General features: G+C 41.8%; 1 protein-coding gene across 1 annotated transcript in view; it reads right to left on the reverse strand.

Moving 5' to 3' along the window:
* Nucleotides 1-24,445, reverse strand: part of IPO11 (importin 11) — a 141,810-nt gene that overhangs the window by 78,635 nt on the left and 38,730 nt on the right. The window contains exons 6-13 of the mRNA XM_058680020.1: nt 18,729-18,861; nt 14,374-14,432; nt 10,838-10,886; nt 7,317-7,387; nt 3,201-3,393; nt 2,542-2,694; nt 964-1,007; nt 399-489 (exon numbers count right to left, since the gene is read on the reverse strand). Coding sequence (XP_058536003.1) covers nt 399-489; nt 964-1,007; nt 2,542-2,694; nt 3,201-3,393; nt 7,317-7,387; nt 10,838-10,886; nt 14,374-14,432; nt 18,729-18,861 — 793 coding nt within the window. The remainder of the gene's footprint in view (nt 1-398; nt 490-963; nt 1,008-2,541; nt 2,695-3,200; nt 3,394-7,316; nt 7,388-10,837; nt 10,887-14,373; nt 14,433-18,728; nt 18,862-24,445) is intronic.

Genomic DNA, 24,445 nt, shown 5'->3' on the forward strand with positions numbered 1-24,445 from the left:
GCAATGATCAAGTGTCTCAAATTTGCTGCATCTTCCTCCCCTAAACCCATTACCTTTTCTCCCAACTGTCACCATTCTAACTGATGCTAACATTTAGTTTAACCACCTTTTACTGCTTCCCGCAACATGCCTCAGACAGTTTCATCAAGTAATCCGACTGCTGCTTTGCTTCTGCTGCCACTGTGTTTACAAGAGCAAGAGCCAACTATCAGGGTCCGAGTTGTCACTCAAGGCCTGCCTCAAATGCTACCTCCTCATTAAAACACATATTTTGTTTTTCAAATTCATAACCATTCAATAACATAAGAAACACTGCTCTGTACATAGTGGGCACTCAGTCTACTTTAACTCAATAATAATTAAATGGATAGATCAAAGAATCACAAAATATGCCTAACCTTGAAGTGTCTGCATCATCTCCAGAAGCACCGGGGTGAGAGTCTGGTTATATTCATGGAATATATCTATAAACAGCACTTCAGTGCAAGGCTGCAGCGGGGAAGAAAGGGACAAATCCCGATTACAGGAATGGTACTGTAAATAACTACAATAACTACTGTATATAACAACTATTGTAGTTAAATAACTACAATAACATAAACAACACTTTTTAAGTTTCAAAACGATTCCTCTGAGATGGACACCAGTTCATAAGAGAAATAACATACCTTTTTAACAGTATCATTAGGAGACAACTTTAACAAATATTTTGCCTTTGCTATGACAATTATTTCACATGAGATTAACCAAAAGTGAAGAAAATTTCAATTTGCAAATTGAAAAGTAAATATGAAGAAAAAAATCAGATGAAAATTTAGAGTATAAGTACTTTCAAGTAAAGCTTCTTGCATTTCTTAGCAGCTTGCTCTCTATTTCAGTACTGACATCTACAGCAGATGGCCTCTCCCTACCACACACTTCAGAAGAATTAATTCCCTCGTCAGTTTTTCTTTCAATACTTACCCTCAAACTGTATTTCCAAGAATCGCCCCCTGTTTCTTCCACTGCTGCAATTGAAAACAAGGCAAATTATGTTCTTCACAAATGTAATAATGAGGTTTCCAAAAGCCCAGTTTGGAAAATAAAAATTTGAAAAACGTGAACACCATTGGCACTTACTCCTTGGGCAAAAGGGCACTGACATCATTGGATAACAGCATCACCACCACGTGAGAAACCCTTCTTTCATTACAGCAACTAGGTTTCCCAACTTATAATTCGCCAACCTTTACAAATATTTCCTATGTTTAAAGGGAAATACTTTGACTTTAAAAAGCCTAGGAAATGCTTCACATTACAGTATTAAATATAATGCACAATGCTGAATAAATCAAAGGGGAGAGGGAAAGGGGAAGGATGGGATGGGTGAAAGGAAAAGATGGAGGAAACTAAATGACATTTTCACTAAGAAAAGAGTAAAACCAACAAAGGATGTTCTGTTAACTAAAACTATTTCTAAGTGACAATAAGAGGAGAAAGATAAATATTCCAAAATATTAAAATACTAGAAAATGTGTGCAGCCACATGAGCATCAAGCCAAAAGGATAAGCAGAGGCTACCACGTTGCCTCCACTGAAGTAACTCGCACATCGGCACATCACAACACATGAGGTTCTGAGTTTACATACTAAAGGCTCTGATAAGATTTACACTACTTATACCTATGCCAATAAAATTCAAACAGATAAAGATGTCTCTGGACTCTGTGTGGCAGCCTCATAGCTAAAGTCCTCACCTTGCATGCGTCAGCATCCCACACGGGTGCCGATTCATGTCCCCACTTCCCTTCCAGCTCCCTGCTTGTGGCCTAGGGAAGCAGCTGAGGACGGCCCAGGGCCTTAGGATCCTTCAGCTGAGTGAGAGATCCAGAAGAAGCTCTTGTGTCCTGACTTTAGATCAGTTCAGCTTCGGCTGTTGCAGCTACTTCGAGAGTGAACCAGTGGGCGGAAGATCTTTGTCTCTCTTTCTCTCTGTAAATCTGACTTTCCAATGGAAAAAAATATATATATGTATATATGTGTGTGTGTGTATATATATATATATATACACATATATATTTTTTAAGGCATCTTATTTAAATTTAAAATCAGAATTTGGAGTTTGGTTCCCTCCATAGCATAGTGTATAGTTCAAGTCCCAACTCCACTTCCATCTTCCTACTAATGGCCCAAGTGCACTGGTCTCAACCAACCACACCAAGGAGACAAGGACTGACGGCAGGGTTCCTGGTTGGTCACAGTGACTGAGTTTAATTACACCAGTTCTTCACTACAGCTTCCTACTAGTGTAGACCCGGGACATAGATACTGAAACTACCAGGTCCATCTCATCCACATGCAGGCCCTCATTGTGTTCCTGGCTCCCAGCTTTGGCACTGGTCCAACTCTGGTGACTGAGGGCACTCAGGCAGCAAATCAGTAAACAGGAGCTTTCTTCTCTTTCTGATTCACAAATAACAAAAGGATGTTCCCATCATTCAAATAAATATCTACTTATAGAAAAAGAGAAAAGCCATGCCACAATGGAAAATTAGTTCTTACTAAAGCCTTCCGGGTCTTCTTCCCACATTGTTAGTTCCTCTTCGGTTAGCAGAAAATAGTGAGAGACTAATCTTCGACAGATCTCTGTCAAGGTAGGATACGTGAAGAATGCCATCTTAATCTTGTGGGCTTCAAGCGTTTCGGGGCTGCTATCTAGAAAAATACAATTTCCAGGTTAACTGCATGAGGCAGCACTCTACCTAAGGTACATAATCAAATAAATATTTATATAGAAGCAGCTTTCACATCTCCCAGATCTCCTTGTCCATTGTACACATGCATGTAAATCAATGCCATATAGCACAACAATCTGTTACAAGCAATCCCACTAAATAAGAGAAAAGCTTTTAACTGTTGTAACACAAGTGTGAGTACAGCCTACAACACAAGCTGCAGTGGTGCTTGTAGTACTCAATTCTTAAAGGATCTGAAGTTTGAAGCGCTGCAAAGACTGTTTACTACATGTACTGCATGGTTTCTCGGGGAAAAGCTGGTATTCACTAACGAAAGACTGCAATCCTTATCTATATTTCATATCCTTCAACAGTTTATTTTTCAGAGCAAAATAAGTGAATTTCCAAAGAATTATGACAAAATATCAATTATTTCACAGAGTAAAACAAAGAAAAATAATTTTTGAACTACCAGTAAAGCATTACCTTCAAAATTTTTAGATGGCTTATAAGCATAATTTTTGACAATCATCTTAATAAGATTCATGCACTGGACTATGAATCGCTCAAACGTAACACCTTCACCAACGTCGGTAAAAACATAGCTTACAGAAAATTCCAGGGATCTCTGAATTAGAGGAGTAAATGAAAAGGGATGCTGATCCAAGAAGTCCAGAAGCTATAAAGAAAGAAATTAAAATGCATTTTCCCAAATTCATATTAGAACACAGTCATGCCAATCAAAACTCTTCTAATACATATTTAGCAACTGTTAGACCTGGAAGGTGTCTATATACGAAATTGTACAACTGTGATGCCCCCTCTGGGCTGCATGGTTTAGGATGGATTCCATTAATTCTGCTTCATAAAGATTTTCAGTTCAGGGACAAAAACAAACCCACTTCATACTTAACTGGAAAACAGTGAACACAAAGCAAAAAAGTTTAAGTATATAAGATATAGGCCTTCAAAAAGTTATAAAGCAAAAAAACTAAAAATGATCCTTTCTTGTACAAACTGTATTTGGATTTAACAAATAGTTGATACAGGAATTTCTTTACCAGAGTCCAGTTAATAAAGGTAAAGGAAATAAAAGAATTAAAACACCATCATTTTATAACCTTCTAATCAAATGAAGGACCCAGACAATGAAGAAAAATGGCACTTAAATTCAGAAGAGAGAGGCTGTCACAGAACTGACAGCTCACTCATCATCAGACACACCACACAAAGACAAACATTGTGATCTGATGGAACCAACTACAAGGCATTCTGTTTATGCCCATCCAAAGTGCACCAAAAACAAAAATAAAAACCCACATCTGTATGAGATTACACCACTAAATCACACTACAAAGTTATAAGATGCACAGAAGGACATGGAAGATGCAAAGGAATATGTTAAATGACATCTAGGGATATAAGATTAATCCAAACTACAGAAAAATCTACTGGAACATGAAGACTGGAAAAATGACACTATTTCATCCAGATTCATATAAAGCAATGAAAAATTTATAAAACAATCAGAGAAATCTGAAAAGTGATATTTTGATACTAGGAAATTCATTATTATTTTGAAACATAATGATTATGCCAAGATGTTTTTCTTTCTTTCTTTGTGTATTTTTTTTTTAAGAATTTTATTCATTTTATTACAGCCAGATATACACAGAGGAGGCGAGACAGAGAGGAAGATCTTCCATCCGATGTTTCACTCCCCAAGTGAGCCGCAACGGGCCGATGCGCGCCGATCCGAAGCCGGGAACCTGGAACCTCTTCCGGGTCTCCCACGCGGGTGCAGGGCCCCAATGCATTGGGCCGTCCTCAGCTGCTTTCCCAGGCCACAAGCAGGGAGCTGGATGGGAAGTGGAGCTGCCGGGATTAGAACCGGCGCCCATATGGGATCCCGGGGCTTTCAAGGCGAGGACTTTAGCTGCTAGGCCACGCCGCCAGGCCCATGTGTATTTGTTTTTAAGTTAAAGACACCCTGACGGAGATAAAGAGGGCTTCCATCTGCCACTTCACATCTCCAGATGTCCAAAACACCCAGGGCCAGGCCTGGCAATCCTGGTTTCAGGAACTACACCAAGATCTCCCACAGGGGTAAGAGGGATGCAAGTATTTGAATAATTGTCACAATTCGTTTAGAAGAAAATGTGTCTGTGTGTGAGTGTGCATAATAAAGACACAAGCTTTTGAGGTGGGAGTCTGGGACAGCAGCCAGACGCCCTTGGTATATTCACAAGAGCAGCAAAGTGCCTGGAGACAAAGCACACCCGAAGTGTCAGCAGGTGACACCGTGCTCGGCTCCCAGGCACCTTTCTAAGGGACCTGCACTGAACTCCTTCAGCCTTGCCCAGTCATGGCTGTCACAGGCACCAGAGGGTGAACTGCAGGATGGAAGATCTCTATTGGCCCATCTCCCCCCCTCAAAAAAAAAATACCTTAGGAACAAAAATCAAAATCAAAAACAAACAAACAAACAAAAACCCAACTGCATTGCTTAAAAGCAAATACTCGGATATTTTAGAGATCATATTACAGAATATCTGGAGTTTGCCTGCGGGGAAGGGGAATCTTTGCTGCCAAAGCCGTCGAGACACACACAACATCTTTCATGGACCACACAAAATTATCAACTGAAAATGTAGCCTGTTGGGGCCAGGGTGGTAGCATAGCATGCTAATCATATGGCCTGCAAGCACAGGTATCCCATATTGGATACCAGTTCATGTCCCAGCTGCTCCACTTCTGATCCAGCAACCTGCTTATGGCCTCCAAAAGTAGCAGAGGATGATTCAAGTCCTTGGGCACCTGCACACCCATGCAGGAGACCAAAGGAAGCTTCCAGGCCCAGGCTTTGGAACAGCTCAGCCCCAACCATTGCAGCTGGTTCGGGAGTGAACCAGCAGATGGAAGATTTCTGTCTTCTTTGTCTGGAAAAAAAAAAGCTGCCTTTCAAACAAAAATAAACAAATCTTTACCCAAAAAATCAACTTTCTGTACAGATGGACTGTATTTCAGTCCAGCCTACCACTGTCTCAGCAGAGTCAGACCAAGTGACTGTGCAGACCTTACACAGCCAAGAAACCAGCCACTCCCCAGCCCTGCAGTAATCAGTAACCATGGCAAAGGAGACATACAGGTCCAACAGGATTGACCTTGACCACATGCTGCTAACTGCTCATGAGGACTCAGTTATTCAATTCTATTTACAGGAATAATTCAAATGTTCCAATTTCTAAATTCCAAACGTTTATGCTTATTAGAGTACTAGAGATCATAAACACTAATTTCATACTTGAATTTGTTTTTTCAGAAAAGAAAAAAACTATAGATAACATCTATGACATTAAGTAAGAAACTGAAAGAACTGGAAAAGAAAAATTTAGTAGTACAATAATCAACGTGGTCTCGAAAACAGACTAGATAAATTTAGTTCATAAATTCATAAATTTCAGTTATACAACTGACGTATCATGCTGGGGCTACTGGAAGCAAAAACGGGGCTGATTTTGTGGCTCAATAAGCTAACGTTGCACATGTGGGCGCTGGCTCATGCTCCGGATACTCTCACTTCCAGGCCAGCTCCCTGCTTACAGGATGAGAGCAGCTGAGGACAGCTCTTTGAGCCCTGCACCCACATGGGAGACCCGGAAAAAGTCACTAGCTGCACATCAGCTCAATTCTACCTGCTGTGGCCATCTGTGGAGTGAACCAGCAGATAGAAGATCTCTCTCTCTGTCTTTCTCCTGCTCTCTGCAAATTGGCTTTCCAAATAAATTAAGCAGGTCTTCAGAAGATTGGAAAAAAAAAAAAAGCAAGGATGTGGGCAAGTTTCTGTGATAAGCATCGCACAGCTCCACTGACAAACTAGGTCATCTCCTTTCATTTTCTTGCATCTTTTAACTTAAAACATGTAAATCAATTTTCTAGAGAATTAGGTAGGCTTTGCCACTGAGGTTATCTGCAACATGAGAAATGAGAACAATACACACTAAAGTCAACAAACAGAGGAAAAAAGAAACTTAGGTTAGAGTCACATATGCACACTCAGTCCCCAGTACCTGCTGTAGTGCAAAAAGCCCCACAGCTGTTCTAATTCCTCAACTCCAGTTTTTCATGGTTCTACCAATCTTTCAGACCCAAATGTCATAGAGATTAATGTTTTATGAGACATTTTTCAGAAACAAACACACTATCTAGCACATTATACCTATGATTCTATCCGAAAGATGCGATATTGATGATTATAATCCGATAGTTCTGAGCACACTTCCTGCTACAGCACCTGCTACACTCCCTGCTGACTCCAGTGGGTCTAAGAATAAAGAACCGCAGAGCAATCAACTGCCCTGGCATGTGTTTCACTGATGTTTTTTTCACAGCAAAGCAATTTATGTGTGTTACATGAATGCAACGTACATTCTGAAGGCTGCAAAATATTAAGGTGATTTTTAATTTTTTCAGAGTCAGAAGGTATATTTCTTCATGCCAAAGTGAAACTAATATTATGAAAACATCATTTTGCCTTCTAAATTTCAGTGTATGCATTATTTTTGAGAAAACAAACAAGGCAAAAAAGAAAAAACAACTTACCACTTTAGTAAAGAGAATGATGGTCTTTTCCAATCTATCTCTACATACATTATCTGCAGTTATTTTTCTACCTGTTAAAAATAATTTCAAATATTACATTTTTAAGTCTATAATTTCACAATTCCAAAATTTTACAAACATTTCTTATATTTTTACATATTTTACACAATGAATTATTTAAAAATTTTCACACTTAGGAACAAACATAATCCTGAGTGGCCATATTGTGCAAAAATAACTCTTATAATATAAGCTAGATCCATTTTAAAGTAAAACGCTATCAATCTAGTGGCATGCATTTGAGAGAGGTTAAGACACCCAAATCTCAGATCAGAACACCTTGGTTCCTGCCAATTCTGACTCCAGGAAGTATTGGGAATGGCTCAGAGTAACTAAGTTCCTGCCACACACAAGACATGGACTGAGTTCTCGCCTCTTTGTTTCAGCCTCGCCCAGCCCCAGAAACTGTACTCTTCCTGTCTCTCTGTCTCTCAAGTAAATAAATAAAAATTGGCAGGCAGCCCTGGGGTAGAGCAAATTATCACCCTCTGCACGCAATGCCAGCATCCAGTATCAGAACACTGATTCAAGTTCAAACCAGAGCTCCCTGCTAATGTGCCTGGGAAGGAAGCAGAAAATGAACCAACTGCTTGGACTTCTGCCACCCATGAGGGACCCAGATGGAGTTCCCGGCTCTGGGCTTCAGACTGGACCATCCCTAACCATGTCAGCCACTGGGGAATGAACAGCCCGAGAAAGATCTCTCCCTCTCTCCATCACTCTACCTTTCAAACAAGTACATCTTTTAAAACCAGTGACACCAAATCAAGTAAAGCCACCACGTGCAATCCTGGGATCCCTAATGGACAGGACAATGGTTCAAGTCACAGCTGCTCCACTTTCAAGGCAGCTACTTGTTAGTGACCTGGGAATGTCAGTGGAAGAACAATGTAAGTGTTTAAGTGCAGGCCACTCATGTGGGAAACCTAGAAGAAACATCTAGCTTCTGTCTGTGCAGCGGACGGCATGCCCAGATGCACATGAAAACATAGCAGATCACTGAGGTCAGCAGAGGATGTTTGCTACCATGGAGAGCAGAACAAATTGGACAACTCTTCTGGGCAAGCTTCAATAGCAGGTATCTGTGCAAGTGGAAACTCTAAGGTGGACTATGTCAGTCAATGGACCTTGGAAGGATTTCCTCAACCTTAAAGCAATGAAATCAACAGCATCTCAGAACTATCAAAACCACTTAAACAGTACCCTCGGACCATGCTCCACATCGGGGGACCCTGTGACAATACTCAGCAACAGTTCCACATCCTCGGGTACTGGTGTGGTTAGGCTTCCAGGCGCGGTCCTCTCACCCCTTCCACAGATACAAGAACTGAAAGGAAGACTGGAAGCAATTGTATCACTCCCCACTCCTTTTTTAAAGATTTGTTTATTTTTATTGGAAAGGCAGATTTACAGAGAGAAGCAGTGACAGAAACAACTTCCAGCTGCTGGTTCATACCCCCAAGTGGCTGCAACAGGCAAAGCTGAGCCAATCCGGTGCAAGGAGCTTCTTTTGGATTTCCTGCATGGGTGCAGGCCCCAAGGCCTTGGGCTGTCCTCGATTGCTTTCCCAAGCCACAAGCAGAGAGCTGGATGGGAGGTGGAGCAGCTAGGACATGAACTAGCACTGATATAGGATCCCACTGTCTGCAAGGTGAGGATGTAGTCACTAGGCCAACAAGCCAAGCACAGAAGCAGTTCTCAACCACTTTTCCACATCCTTTGGCACTTTCTAGACTAATCCGTGGTCCACATGGGTGTGTATCCTTCTCAACTATGTGAACATCATCAAAAAGAAATCTATTATGAAGAAAAGAAATTTCTGACTTCTGGTTTTGGACTAGCCCCATTTTGGACCTTGTGGTTATAAAGGCAATGAACCAGGGGATGTAATCTCTCTCTCTCTCTCTCTCTCTCTCTCTCTCTCTCTCTCTCTCTCTCTCTCTCTCTGTGACTCTCAAAATAAAGAGATCTTTTTTAAGAAAAACGTGAAATAAATATTTCTAAAAAGAAGGGCAGCAGTTTTGGAAATGAACCATCAAACACAGAGACTAAATCACATAAAATGTTTTCCAAGCAACTTAACATGATCAGGTAACAATATACCCATCCATTTTTAATACTTCAGAGGAATTTCTTGATAATTGCCCTGGTATAATTAATTTTTGTACATCTAGTCCACGAGTCCATGAACTACTATGTATTCTCTAAAGAAATTTTACATTGTTTTGTCATTTATATCATTCCCTTCTCCCCAAGCTGTCTTTTTTTCCAGTGTAATTCCCACAAGGAACATCAGAAAAAAGTTGACTTTGAGAAAATAGTTTATGTAAGGAACGTAATTCATCTTAGTAACCTACACATATATATACTAGCCACGACAGTGCCTGCACTAGCTCAATAATGTCTTTCTATTTGAAAACAACAAAAAACAGCCAGCAGCTCACACAGACTGACTAGACTCAAATACCTTCTCAGGGCAGGAAATTCCCAAATACATAAGTGCATACGCACGTGGGAATCCTCGGGAAAAGTGCTTAAAATCACACCACCAGCAAAACCAGGCTAGACATCAATGTGAACTTCTCTGAACATGGAGCAATGGAGGGGCCCAAAGGTAGCTGGCAGGTTAATGAATACAGACTGACAGAACAAAATTATCCTTAGAGGCGTCATCAGGATACATAAGCAAGCCCACAGAAGTCTGAACAAGCATGTGGTCCACAGTCTGCATGTTCGCAGAACATGCCTGTCATGACCTGCCCAGATAAGGCAGTCGCAGTGGAAATGCAGAGGGAAGGACAAAAAAGAAGATGCAGTTGAAAAGTTTCCTCAGGGTTGATAATGGGAAAGTTGCTGCCTGCAGGGTTGGCTTCCCACACGGTGCCAGATCGAGACCTGGTTGCAGCACTTTGGCTCCAACTCCCTGATAAAAGCACCTGGGAAAGCAGTAGAGGGTGAAGGTCCTTGTGGCCCTGGACACACATGGCGGAGACCCAGAGGGAACTTCGGGCTCCCAGCTTAAGCTTCGCACAGCCCTGGTGCTGTGACGATTTGGGGAGTGAAGCAAACAATGAGAGATCTTCCTCTTCACTTTCTCTTTCTCTCTCTTTTAATCCTTCTCTCTCTGTCTCTTCTTCTGGCATTTAAATGAATTAAATAAATCTATTTTTTAAAAAAGGCTTCCTATATAATTCACATGACAGGGTGGTATGTCAGCACAAAGCTATTAATTTCAGAAAGTTAGTTATCAATATGTAAGAACCTAATTTAGCCACATACAGGATCTCTGCAGAAACTAAGAGCTGACTCAGAAAATCCAAACAATGGCACGCTCAGAATAAACACTTTCTCCAAAGATGTATCTGCACCCTTGTTAGCCTAACATTTACTCAAGCTATTAGCAAATAAAGTGTGGCGAATCAAGAGTCTGAAGTAAAAAATACTGTGATAAAAGTACTTACTGCATTCCAGAAACTGTTTTAAACGTTCAAATATTCCATGCAAAAAACCCTGAAAAAGAATATATTTTGAAGTACTTCAACTTATTCTGCAGGAGCATTGACTTTACGTATGTTTCATTTTCTCAAAACCATGAAAATATATGTAGCACATCATTTCAAACAATCAGCTTTAGAAAAATAAAGTAAAAAATATCTAATTATAAACAAGTCTTATCCAAGAAACTAACTAGTATTTTATACCTTTGATATCTCATTTCAGATTTAAATATTTTGCTATAAAATTATGTATTACTCTGTTTCTCACCTGCTATATGTTCCTCCACAGGCCTCACTATCCCTACACATACTGTTTATTGATGCAGTATGTAGCTGCTTCCGTTAGAATATAAGGTTTTTGAGAGAGAGAACTTGACTATGTTTGTAGCACAAGAGAATCCAGAAGAGTGTCTGGCATTTACAGATACTCAAAAATACATAAATGTAACCAATTATGGAAAACACATGTTCTCAACTGCAATATTAGCCCTCAGATACCACAAAAGCAATACTATGTACTATGTTTTTAAACATATAAGATATCATACAATTTTAAAACACAGGATTACACAGTGGCATCATTTTTCCCAAGAGACTTTTGTGTTTCCTTTTTGTCACCCCTGTGCTGGTTACTCAGCGGCACGTGTTTTTCATGGTGTTGTAATTTGTTGTTGTTGTTGTGGCTGTTCTAACTCATATCAGTTGTTGATCTTGTTTCATGGCTTCTCAATTACGGAAATGTATAGTGATGGAGTACTGGGATCTACCCTATCCAGATGTGGGGGCATAATGGAACATGCATCCCTGCTTCCAGATGAAAGATGGATTCCCAATGAAACTGTTGGACATGGGTAGACAATGGGATGCTGTCTGACTTTGTACCAGCAATGTCGGGGCACACTTAAATAAGAGATTGATAGAATTAGGATTCCTGATGAAGGACTACACCATTGCAGTAAAATGGGAAAAATTTGTCAGAAAGTGGAAGTTTGGGGGGGAATCCCAGCCTATGTAAAATTGTACCATATAATTTAAAATTCAAAATAAAAATGTATTAAAAAGAAACATGAAAGGATATTGTAGAAACAGTTTTAATACGAATCTAAACATATTAGATACCTTTGTAACAGCAGATTTTTACGTATAAACATAAAAAATATCACATGATCTTTTGGCAAGTAAGATGCTCCAGTACGTCAAAAACGTTGCCTAGCACAGCTGGCATGATGGTTCACTTTGCTGTACCTCAGAAAGCAAGTGCCAAGATCCCACATGAGTACCGATTTCTGTCTCCTGGCTGTCCACTAGCCATCCAGCTTCCTGCTTGTGGCCTGGCAAGGCAATAGGAAATGGCCCAAAGCTTTGGGACCCTGCACCCATGTGGGAGACCCGGAAAAATATCCTGGCTTGTGAATTTGGATCAGCTCAGCTCCAGCCTTTGCAGCCACACGGGGAGTGAACTAGCAGATGGAAACTCCTTCTCTGTCTCTCCTTCCTTTTTTCTTTTTAATTTTATTACTTTTTCCAGAAAGGCAGATTTTAAAGACAGAAAGAAAGGTCTTCCATCTGCTGGTTGAGTTCCCAAGTGGCTACAACAGCCGGACCTGAGCCTATCCAAAGCTAGGAAACAGGAGCTTCTTCCAGGTCTACCACATAAGTTCAGGGCTCCAAGGCTTTGGGCCATCCTCTACTGCCTTCCCAGGACACAAGCAGACAGGTCAAAGGAAAGTGGAACAGCCGGGACACAAACTGCCAATATGGGATTCCAGCACTGGGAAAGAAGGATTTAGTTACTGAGCAAGCACTCTGGGCCCTATTTCTTCTCTCCTTAAAACTGCTTTTGTGGGCCTGGCACAGTAGCCTAGTGGTCTTCACCTTACATGTGCCAGGATACCATATAGGCACCAGTTCTAATCCCAGTGGCCCCGCTTCCCATCCTGCTCCGTGCTTGTAGCCTAGGAAAGCAGTCAAGGATGGCCCAAAGCTTGGGACCCTGCACCTGCATTAGAGACTCAGAAGCGGCTCCTGGCTCCTGGTTTCGGATTGGCTCAGCCCTGGCCACTGCAGCCCCTTGGGAAGTGAATCAGTTCTGTCTCTCCTCTCTGTACATTCTACTCTCCAATAAAAATAAATAAACCTTAAAGAAGAAAAATATTGCCTTTCCAATGAGAAATAAATAAATCTTTAAATTAATTAAATAATTGAATTTTTTTTAAAAAGACCAGCAGTCACTCCCATGTGGTAGACCCAGAAGTAGCTCCTGTTCCTGGCTTTGAATCAGCTTGGCTCCTGCTGCTGCAGGCATCTGGGGAGTGAATCAGCGGATGGAAGAACCTTCTCTCTGTAACTCTGTCCATTAAAAATAAATAAATATTTTTAAAAAAAAGTTTACTAAAGTTGATAGACTTTAAGTTATCAAAGAACCAGAAATACACATAATTGTGCACAGCTGGCTAATCTGAAGTCCAAAGAAACTAATTTAACTAATAATATACAGTAAGTGGGAGGAAAATCACAATGACCACTAAATGGTAATTTTCAGAATAATGAATTGCTAATCTCAATACAAAAATCATGAGCTCCTTTAATCCTCATAGTATGCAATGAGGTAAGTACTATTATTTCATCTACAAGCACAATAAAGGAAACTAGATATCAAAGTCAGCTAATTCACCCAAGACCACCATAAATACATGAATCTCTTTAAAGATTTATTTACTTTTATTAGAAAAGTAAATTTGCAAAGAGAAGGAGAGACAGAAAGATCTTCCATCCACTGGTTCACTCCCCAACTGCTATAACAACTGCTGCTATGCTGACTGGATCAAAAGCCAGAAGCCAGGAGCTTCTTCCAGGTCCTCCACACAGGTGCAGGATCCCAAGGCTTTGGGCCGTCCTCCACTGCTTTCCCAAGTTGTAAGCAGGAAGCTGGATGAGAAGCGGAGCAGCCAGTTCCTCATTTTATTGTCCCGTTCTTCTCAGCAGTTTTTCAGGTACATGGATTGCTCACCAACAAGCTGCTACGCCATCTGGTTACCAGTAATTTTCCACTCTAAATAAGCCTTTGCTTTAAAAATGAGTCATACATTTTTCTCTGTATATACAGATTCTACAAGCAGCAGAAAAACTAAATTTCCCTTTAAATACATGAAGACCAACCAAAAAGATACCTAGGATATGAACAACTCTCTACAGTAGACCTTGAAATATTTCTAATAGCATCCCAATTACAGGAGTAATTTAACTTAACACTCTCTATCTGCCAGGGCGTCCTGACAAGCTTCCTGGGGTTATTCCCTCTTCACACAGCAATTCGGTCTGTTCTCACAGAAAGTACACCACAACATACATAGAATGGTAGGAGATAGAAAACAACCTAAATGGCTCCTTAGCAAAGCCTGTATTAAATCAATTTCAAGAAAATAATATGTTTAAAATATTCAAGAAAATACTAAGCTCCGTTACAAAATCATAAAAAATGAATCACTTCCGTCACTTACCATCACCTCCATATTCTTGTGTGGCTCCACAAATCCATTCACAGTCAATTTACGTAACACTGAAAACCAAAATGAAATCTTTACTTGAATTTTATTTCATTATGTTTTATTCTATCAAAATCACAATCATAATAAAGACAGAATTACTAAACCTAATCAAGCCTGAAGAGTCACCTGATTGAATTCTTGCGTTTACTAAATAGGAAAAACAAGCCTAGGTCACATTTGATCAGTGACAAAGCACCTAGAGCAGTGTTGTTGCTGACTGTAAACTAATATTTATAATATTACACTTCAAAATTCCATTTAATTTGGGATCACTGCTGTGGCGCAGCCAACAAAGCCACTACCTCTGACACCAGCACTTAACAGGAACAAGAGTTCATGTCTGACTGTTCCACACAGAACCCAGCTCTCGGACAACCGACAGGCTGGAATCAACAGAACATGATTCCAATGCTTGGAGCACGGCTGTCCACGCAGAGACTCAGAAGGACTTCAGAGGTTCCTGGTTCTTCCCAGCACACCACTGCAGTCACTTAGAAAGTGAACCAGCAGTTAAAATGTCTCTCTCTTTTCTCCATTTTCCTCTCTAATCCAGCCTTTCAAATAAATTTTTTAAATTTAGTTTAACTTACATGACTGCTGGTACTTCTTACCTGCAATAATTGAAACTGAGAAGTGTTCAACAAGGTTAAGCCAGGACTCAACGTATCCCAGAACCTCAGTTACTTTAAGCTACAGTAAATTAAACACCAATATCTCGTTGAAGGAATAAAAAAATTAAGTGTTTTTCCAAACCTGAAAAACTGAGCTATGGTACAAGTTTGACACTTGATGATAGCCAAAAGGCTTAGAGATTGTACTCAATTATAAACACTGTATTTTATGAGTAACACTGGCAAACTAGGGCCCACAGATAGGTGGGAGAGATTTAAAGCCACAACAAGATTGAAATCCTTGCTCCAGTATCTACTTAGTTGCTTTGCACTATTCCAGATCTCACTTCCTTATCTATAAATGCCACTTCATACGAATTATTTAAAGGCTCCAATGGTATAATTCAGCAACAATTCAGTAACAAAAAGATGATGACAGCCTAAGAGACAAAGTGACAGACGCTTTATTAAACAAGCACTGTTATCTATACTTACTGAAGAATTATCTTTCAGAGTTGTCAGTGGGGAACATCTGGCCCGCAAGCAGGACTCAAAGTTCAATCAATCTATAGCAGGTTAATTGTTGTTGTTGTTGTTTTTGGCTTTTTTTAATAGCTTTATTTTGACAATCCTTACATAGTTGATTAGGGCACAAAGGGTCAAGAGGTACAGGAAAGACTATTGTTTCCATATTATTGCTTTTTTTTTCCTATATGTGGGGTAAAAGGGGAGATAAAGGGAGAAGCCCCACCCAGCCTCCCACCCATCCCAGGTCCCTGATGTAGGGCATGCTCCAAGAGTCCTATAGCAGGCTAATTTTTTTTTAAAGATTTATTTATTTTTATTGCAAGGTCAGATATACAGAGGGGAGAGACAGGGAGGAAGATCTTATGTCCAGTGATTCATTCCCCAAGTGACCTCAACAGCCTTTGCAGCGCCGATCCAAAGCCAGGAGCCTGGAACTTCCTCTAGGTCTCCCACATGGGTGCAGGGTCCCAAGGCCTTGGGCCGTCCTTGACTGCTTTCCCAGGCCACAAGTAGGGAGCTGGATGGGAAGTGGAGCTGCCAGGATCAGAACCAGCGCGCACATGGGATCCCGGCATGTTCAAGGCGAGGACTTTAGCTGCTAGGCCACTGCACTGGGCCCATAGCAGGCTAATTTTTGACACTGATAACTCTGGTGCCCAAATGGCGATATAGTCAAATGGCCCTTGTCGGAACAAAAGGGTTTCTCACCACAGAGTAGAAAGTACTCAAAAGAAGTCTAAAGATGGTGTGTTAAAAATAAATTTATATTCTGACTGTCCACAGACTTTCTTTCAGTTTGAAACCAGTGATTACATTCAACTCTGAAGTTGGGGCAGAATCATATGAGAAAATCAGGCTTCGCTTATCCTGAAGCTGTTCTTCCTCACCAAGGACTCTGCTCTTTATTCCTTCATTACATAGTAACTTTCACTCTCCTTAAACATTTTGGTTTAGAAGCCTGCTGCAGTGGCTCAAAGGATTAATCCTCCCCCTTCAAACACCAGGATCCCATATGGGCACCAGTACTTGTTCTAGAAGATCCCAGAGCTTTGGGACTCAGCACCCATATGGGAGACCCAGAAGACTTTCCTGGCTCCTGGCTTTGGATAGGTTCAGCTCCAGCCGTTGCAGCCATTTGGGGAGTGAATCAGCAGATGAAAGATCTTTCTTTACTATCAAAACCACTTGAGCAAGACCCTTGGAGTGTGCCCCACATCAGGGACCTGGGGTGGATGGGAGACAGAGTGGGGCTTCTCCCTTAAAATCCCCCTTTACCTCAGATACATGAAGGAAACAATGTGGAAACAATAATCTTACCCACTTTCCTGTAGCCTTTGAACCTTTTTACCCTAATTAACTATGTAAAGATTGCCAAAAGTATAATAAAAAAATGGAAAAAGTTAAAGAAAAAAAAGATCTTTGTGTCTCACCTCTGTAAATCTGCCTTTTAAATAAAAATAAATTTTAAAATTCTGAAAATTCCTTAAATTCAGCAATAAATAGGGTACCTCACACACCATTTTCTATAAATAGCCTTATATTCCTCACTCTAATTCTTTATGAGTAACCATTCCTTTCCAAAGGAAATGGTTTTAATTTCTGCCTTATGGACATTTTCAAAACCATTCCCCTAGCCTGCATAACCAAGTAAATATCATTTGTCAATGATCACATCTTTGTTCACAGGTTTCACCAGTGTACTGATAGCTCAGGGTTGAGCAGCCACTGTTTGGGTAATGTAGTAAGAGATGCATTAGGGTAGAGTGCATAATGGAGGGTCTGGCACAATGGCTCGATTAGTTAATCCTACTCTTAACAATTGCCTGGATTCCATATGGGTGTCGGTTTGTGTCCCAGCTGCTCCACTTCCCATCCAGCTCCCTGCTTGTGGCCTGGGAAAGCAGTCAAGGAAGGCCCAAAGCCTTGGGACCCTGTAGCCCTGTGGGAGACCCGGAAGAAGCTCCTGGTTCCTGGCTTCAGATTAGCTCAACTCTGCCCGTTGTGGGCACTTGGGGAGTGAATAAGCAGATAGATCTTTCTATCACTCCTTCTCTCCTTCTTTCTGGAAATCTGCCTTTCTACTAAGAATAAATCTCTATTAAAAAAAAAGAGAGAGACAGAGAAACTACATAATGGAATTCCTGGGTACTAAGCTGAGTATGATTCACTGAAATGATAAGCAAAACTGAGAATGCAAAATGACATGCAATATGATAGAAATGTGGGCAGCGTGATATCATAGTAAGAAAACTAAAATCACCTTCAGCACCAGAACAGGAGGGACCGGAAAAGAAAGAGAATAAAACAGGTGTACGTGTGTGTGTGATTGAAAAAGTATGGAAAAAAAAAGCCTGTAAATACATTCATCAAGGCAAACAGCTCAGAGAAGTTCAAACAGAAACTTCCACCACGGGAATGCTGACAAGCTGAGCCAGAGGCACCGCAAGAAAAATGGAGCTCCTCTCTGAGAAGACGGCTGTGAGACAGGGCTGGTGCAAACCGTAAGGACAGACCTTAACGAAAGTTGGTAAAACAATAAAGTTAAGCGCCCAGGATGAAAAGAGCAATCAGAAATACACAGTGGAAGCACTTGAATCATTTTCAGAGCTTAATTCTTTAAAAAGATTTATTATTATTGAAAAGTCAGATATACAGAGAGGAGGAGAGACAGAGAGGAAGATCTTCTGTCCGATGATTCACTCTCCAAGTGAGTACAACGGCCAGTGCTGTGCAGATCCAAAGCCAGGAGTCAGGAGTTCGTCCAGGTTTCCCACAAGGGTGCAGGGTCCCAAGGCTTTGGGACATCTTCGACTGCTTTCCCAGGCCACAAGCAGGGAGTTGGAAGCGGGACTGTCAGGATTAGAACCAGCGCCCAGCACATTCAAGGTGAGGACTTTAGCTGCTAGGCAACCGCGCCAGGGCCCTCAGAGCTTAATTTTAACGTCACAGGAATGTGAATGAAACTTAAAACTATCCACTGCAACTGGCTGTATGAGCTTTCCTGAGATAAAGGGGGTCAAGAAGGAGCGAGTCTCACAAAAAAGAACAAACTACAAATAAGCCTTGCCTTTTGGTGCAGTGGAGAACACTAAACTCACTGGAGGAGCTAGCTGACGATTGTTCTGGGATACAGAGCTTCAGAAATAGACACACCAAGTAGAATAGTACCTTTTAACGAGAGCAGAGTTCGTTCTAGTGAACTCAGAACTGCAGATTCATTGCCTGAAGAAACTTGCTGCAGGAATGTGTCTGTATGGTGATTCCACAGAGAACAGGCAAAACTATAAATTCCAGATGCTAACTGTAAAGAAACAGCAACAAATTGGTTCATGATACATTCATTTCACTAAGAAATAAGAATATAAAATACATTTCATTTTTACAACTAAGCACATCTTTTCAGTGAAATTTAACATACAGTGTTTATAGAAATGCTTTCTGGCCACATTGCAAAGTAATTGGTCCACACCTACACCCATTCATACACACACAGAAATCTAAACTACTGCTTTCTTGAAGGAATACTTGGCCTGCACTGCAGCGTGACCCTACTCATCCATCTGTTTCCGGTGCTGGGTTGCCATAAGCCACTCTCACCACATCTCCAGCTTGAAAGAGAGAGATAAGCCCATTTGCCCTATGCATTTCAATAGAGCCACAGACTGGAACTTTCCTTGGCTGCAGTTGGAGCTGGCTCCCCAGTTAGGAGTCCGTGGCTCACTCTGCAGTCATTCACCCCCTCAGGTTTCTTTCTGGTGTGTGAGACAAGGACAACAAGCCGCTGCCTTTGGCTAAGCCCCTTTCTCCATCCAGCAAGTGTATGACTCTAAAGTGGCTCAATGTACCTTTATCAACTGAGTCAGGCTAAGCCACGGGCCCTATTTGCCTTGTATGCATACCTGACAGCTTCTAGTTATTAAGTAACTCTTGCATGTTCTGAATATACATGTAATATTAAAGAGCAAACTCAAATTATTCAATTCTAATAATTCATTGTAGCCAGACTATTACAGATATCCTTGTCTTAATATCAAAGTAGAAAGCAACAGTATAAAAACCAAGAGTGTAGGAAGAAGTGGGGCCATTTGGCAGAACTGCTGTGAGGTCTCAGTCCAGAACCACGCCCCCATGTCAGAGGCTTCCTTTAAGATCACACTGACGCCAGACGCAGGAGTGCTGCACCAAGTGCGCAGTGCTCATCCAAGTACAACTGTCACAGCAGTCTTAAAATCTGCAACAGAAGCAAGTTCCAGCAGCAACAAGTGCATTTACAACTGTGAGCAGCAACAAATCCTGTGTAGGCTGCCAGAAATGGGTTTCCAAACCACAGTTCAGAACCGGGAGTTGGACTCAGTGTGGTAGTGCAGTGGCTAAAGTACAAAATGGGCACCAGTTCGTATCCCAGTGGCCCTGCTTCCCATCCAGCTTCCTGCTTGTAGCCTGGGAAAGCAGTCACGGATGGCACAAAGCCTTGGGACCTTGCACCTACATGGGAGACCTGGAAGAAGCTCCTGGATCCTGGATCCTGGCTTTGCATTGACTCAGCTCAGGCATTGTGGCCACCTGGGAAGTGAACCAGCAGATGGAAGATCTTTCTCTCTGTCTCTCCTTCTCTCTATAAATCTGACTTTCCAATTAAAAAAAAATTTTTAAGAGAAAACTAAATTGTTTCTACAGATCATGTTGGAAGTTGTTAACACCTGCCACTTGGAACACACTATCACCTTTCAGAATACTGATAATTTTTGCTGTGATTGGGAAATTGAATTAGGCATTTAATATATCAGGAAGAGCTAGCGCCACGGTGTAGTAACTTAAGCCTCCACTTGGGATGCCAGCATCCCATATGAGTGGCACCAGTTTAAGTCCCAACTGTTCCACTTCTGTCTGCTAATATGCCTGGAAAAGCACTGGAAGATGGCCCAGGTGCTGGTGCGCCTGCACCCATGTGGGAGGTCCAAAAGAAGCTCCATGCTCAGGGTTTCAAACCCGCCCAGCTACGGTTTTGCGGCCATTTGGGGAGCAAACCAGCAGATCGAAGATTTCCTCGCTCTCTGTAACTCTGCCTTTCAAGCAAAAATAAATAAAAACTTAAAAAAAAAAAAAGCGGCAGAAGTTAGTGATAGCACTGTAGCAAACTGGGTAAAGCTGCTGCTTAAAGCACTCTCAAAAAATACCATAACACCAAGAATTACGGAAATAATGAAAGGTGATTCCTCCAGCCCTTCCTGCTGTTCACTCTTCACATGAAGGGAGAACAGGGCAGTACCATCAGAGGACCGCATCACCCTTGCTGGTTCATTCACAACATAAACATTTGCTGGGGGCAAAAGAATTATCTATTTTTTCATAACTAGAGGGCACTTCTGATAACTCTAAATTTGAAAGGTTAAATTTTTACTTAGCCTTATATATTTGAATCAAAAACATAAGCATGATAAATCAGATAACAGTTGAACTGACGAAATCTTGCAGACACAAATTTATTTGGTTCTTTAAATATAAATGCCAGAGACAACGTAATCAACGAATGATCAACTATGCTTTCTATCATTTAGGTTTCAAGTTTCATTTCTCATGTAAGTTTCAATTTAACATCAAAGAACTAAATTTTAGTTTTTATGAACTCAGATACAAATTAGCATCCCACAACAACTTTAGAATTATTATTATTAATATTATTATTATTATCAAGTACAGAATCTAATACTTGTGACGGTGAGAACTGACAACACAGAATGACCCTTTGCTAAACTGGGCACCCCTTTCCAATATTTTAATGTAACTTTTTACATGAATCCTCCAAAAACTGTTTTTTTCAAGGCTTTGAGAAAAAGAGGCAGGTGAGGGAATAAGCAAATGTAAACGGGTCTCCCATCCACTGGATGACTTCCCAAACGCCACAGCAGATGGGAGCCATGACAAAGTTGGGAGCCATGAATTCAATCCAGGTCTCCTACACAAGCAGCAGGACTCAGGTAACTCAGGCATCACCTGCTGCCTTCTCGGGGTTTGCATCATCAGCAAGCTGGAACCTAGTGTCAGACTCCAACCCACACATCCCTGCATAGGGTGACCGTAACCCAAGCAATATTTTAATATCTAGGCCATATCCACCCCTGATGCCTTTTTGAAGACACTGTTTAGAAATACCATTCAGGATAGGAGTTTTGTTACAAAGAAGTTTACAACAAGGCTCCAAGAAATGCTGATCAGAAAGGCTGACATCCCAGTTTTCAAGCTTTGCTGTAAACTTCAGATATTCCCTGCAACCGTTCTTTCTTCTTTACCTAAGTGCATAAAAAGCCAAGAAAAAGAATATGGAGAAGCCCAGGTGACCAAGCTTCTGACATGGTGAAGAAAAGCAAGCCAGGACAGTAATGAAGGGCAACAAAAACACTACAGGAGAATCAAAGCAAAAAGCAGCTACAGAAAGCTACAGCAGGCTCCCTGCTAATGTGCCTAGGACAAGCAGTGAAGAAAGGCCCAAGTCCTTGGCACACACGCCCACCTGGCAGTCGTGCAAGAAGCTCCTGGCTCTGGGCTTCAGTCTGGCCCAGCCCTGGCTACTGTAGCATTTTAAGGAGTGAGGCAGCAGATGGAAGATCTCCCTCTGCGTGTATTTCTCCCCATCGCTCTGTAACTCTGCCTTTCAATTAATAATTCCTTTAAAAAATTATTATTCTCTATTTCACTTTCCAGATTTGGAACTAAGTTCCTAGTTAAGGAAGTTATCTATTAAAGCTCCAAATCAGGAGTCAAGTAAGAAAAACAGGAATGAACACATGGCAACAGCACTATCCTTCGACTCCTTGAGCCCACCTGTGAACAAAGTTCAGTCAGGCTTCTCAGAAGCTTCTTCCTACTCTGGATTTCCATGATCATCATTGCACTGTCTAGTTTAAGCAACAAGCCTGCTAGCTGGACTGGGCAGCATCCTCCACCCGGGACATCTATTCACAATCTCAATAATGAACTGGTTCCCTCACCCTGCTCCAACATCTCCCACATGCCATCTGACCACACTTATCCGCCTTACGCAAGATTCCCAACAAGCTGAGTTAGCCAGAAAGCCTTTTTCATCACCTCCTCTTAACATTTAAACCACTAACAATCCATCACACCCAACACCTCCATTCCTGGGCTGTAAATTCTCACTCTTTAAGTCTGAATCGAACCCAATCACTCTCCTACTGAAAAACCCCAATGTAGTAGTTCCCACTGAATGAAGTCTACCTTGATATTTTTTTTTTTAATTTTTTAAAAATATCTTCCAGACTAGTAGCAACAGAAGGAACACAGATACAGGGAAAAAAGAGAGAGAGAGAAAGAAAGGAACAACAACAACACTGGAAAAAGTAGAAAGAGATCTACTTTCAAGTTTTCACAAGTCCTACGTGACTTCCTATCTGCTCCAAAACACCGCAACTGATCTATGTTGCCAAAAGATGCAAATGGGAAAAAGATAGAAATAAAGCAGGAGAACAACTTTTTCTACATTTTCTTCTTAAAAATAAGATGAGAAGGGCCCAGCACGACAGGCTAGGTGGCTAAAGTCCTCACCTTGAACACACCAGGATCCCATATGGTATATGATCCCATATGGTATATGATCCCATATACCAGTTCTAATCCTGGCAGCTCCACTTCCCATCCAGCTCACTGCTTACTGCCTGGAAAAGCAGTTGAGGACGGCCCAAAGCCTTGGGACCCTGCACCCGCGTGGGAGACCCAGAGAGGTTCCAGGTTCCTAGCTTTGGATAGGCTCAGCTCAGGCTAATGCAGCCACATGGAGAGTAAATCAGTGGACAAAAGATCTTCCTGTCTCTCCTCCTCTTTGTATATCTGACTTTCCAACAAAAATTTTAAAAACAAATCTTTTAGAAAAATATGAGGAGGAACTGGTTCGGCCGTGGGGCTGAGGCGAAAGGAGCCTCCTGCAGCTGACGGCTGCAAGGGGTGCCCCAGCCAGGCCAGGCCCAATGCTGGGGACTAAGGCCATGGTCACTGTTGCCAAGCAATGACCGAGTCCTAGGCTTTGTGTGGCCAGCACACCTGTTTGGTGCGGCTCTGCCTGCTGGCCACCCAGCGGCGAGCTCTGAGGTTTTTAGGCTATATAATTGCTGACTAGAGAAGTCCAGGGATAAGACCAGTATGAGTGTAGATGAGGGATGAATCCTGGGTAATTCCCAGCAACGGGGTCACAGAACTTTCTGGCAACCGTTGAGACTAAGACCTGGTGGTTTGGAGGGGAAAGTCCATTGGATCTATTTGGGCCAGACTGCTTCACCAGCCCACATGGGAATCCTGAGATGGGCTGTTAGTGTAGAGCATCACTGACTGCTACACACCAGTCCACACGAAAGCTATGGCTGGGGGCCTGTCTGGCAGAGCTAGGTACCAGTACCTAACTGAGTGGTGGAACAGGGAACAGGACACACTTGGCAGGGTCAAGACACTAACCAACACGTGAGATAACTGGGTCCGAGGGTAGATTCTGTGGGGGAAATGTGGGCCAAATCCTGTGGAAATACAAGTCACATTGGTTAGCTCACGAGTTGGGGTGGTGATGGGCTGAGCTAGGTGTGACCATGGCACCTGCCATCACTTACGGGTAAGAGAACCAACAGCCAGTCTAGGCAGGTCAAAGCACAGCACCCGAATGCGCATCCTAAACAGGATGTGGGGTGGGCCGAGCTGCAACTGGAAGGAGGCATACCGGCAGGGCAGAGTAAACCTTAACTCACAAGGAAGAACAGAAATCAGGATGGAGCACAGGTCATACTGAGCTCGGCTCTTACACCGACTGGTCTGCATGAGCCAGGGATACTAGGCCACAGCATCGAAGGCAAAGGCTGAGACAGGTAAGGGGTTAAGTCAACTGG

This window comes from Ochotona princeps, chromosome 23 (genome assembly GCF_030435755.1).
Source record: "Ochotona princeps isolate mOchPri1 chromosome 23, mOchPri1.hap1, whole genome shotgun sequence".
NCBI classification, from domain to species: Eukaryota; Metazoa; Chordata; class Mammalia; order Lagomorpha; family Ochotonidae; genus Ochotona; species Ochotona princeps.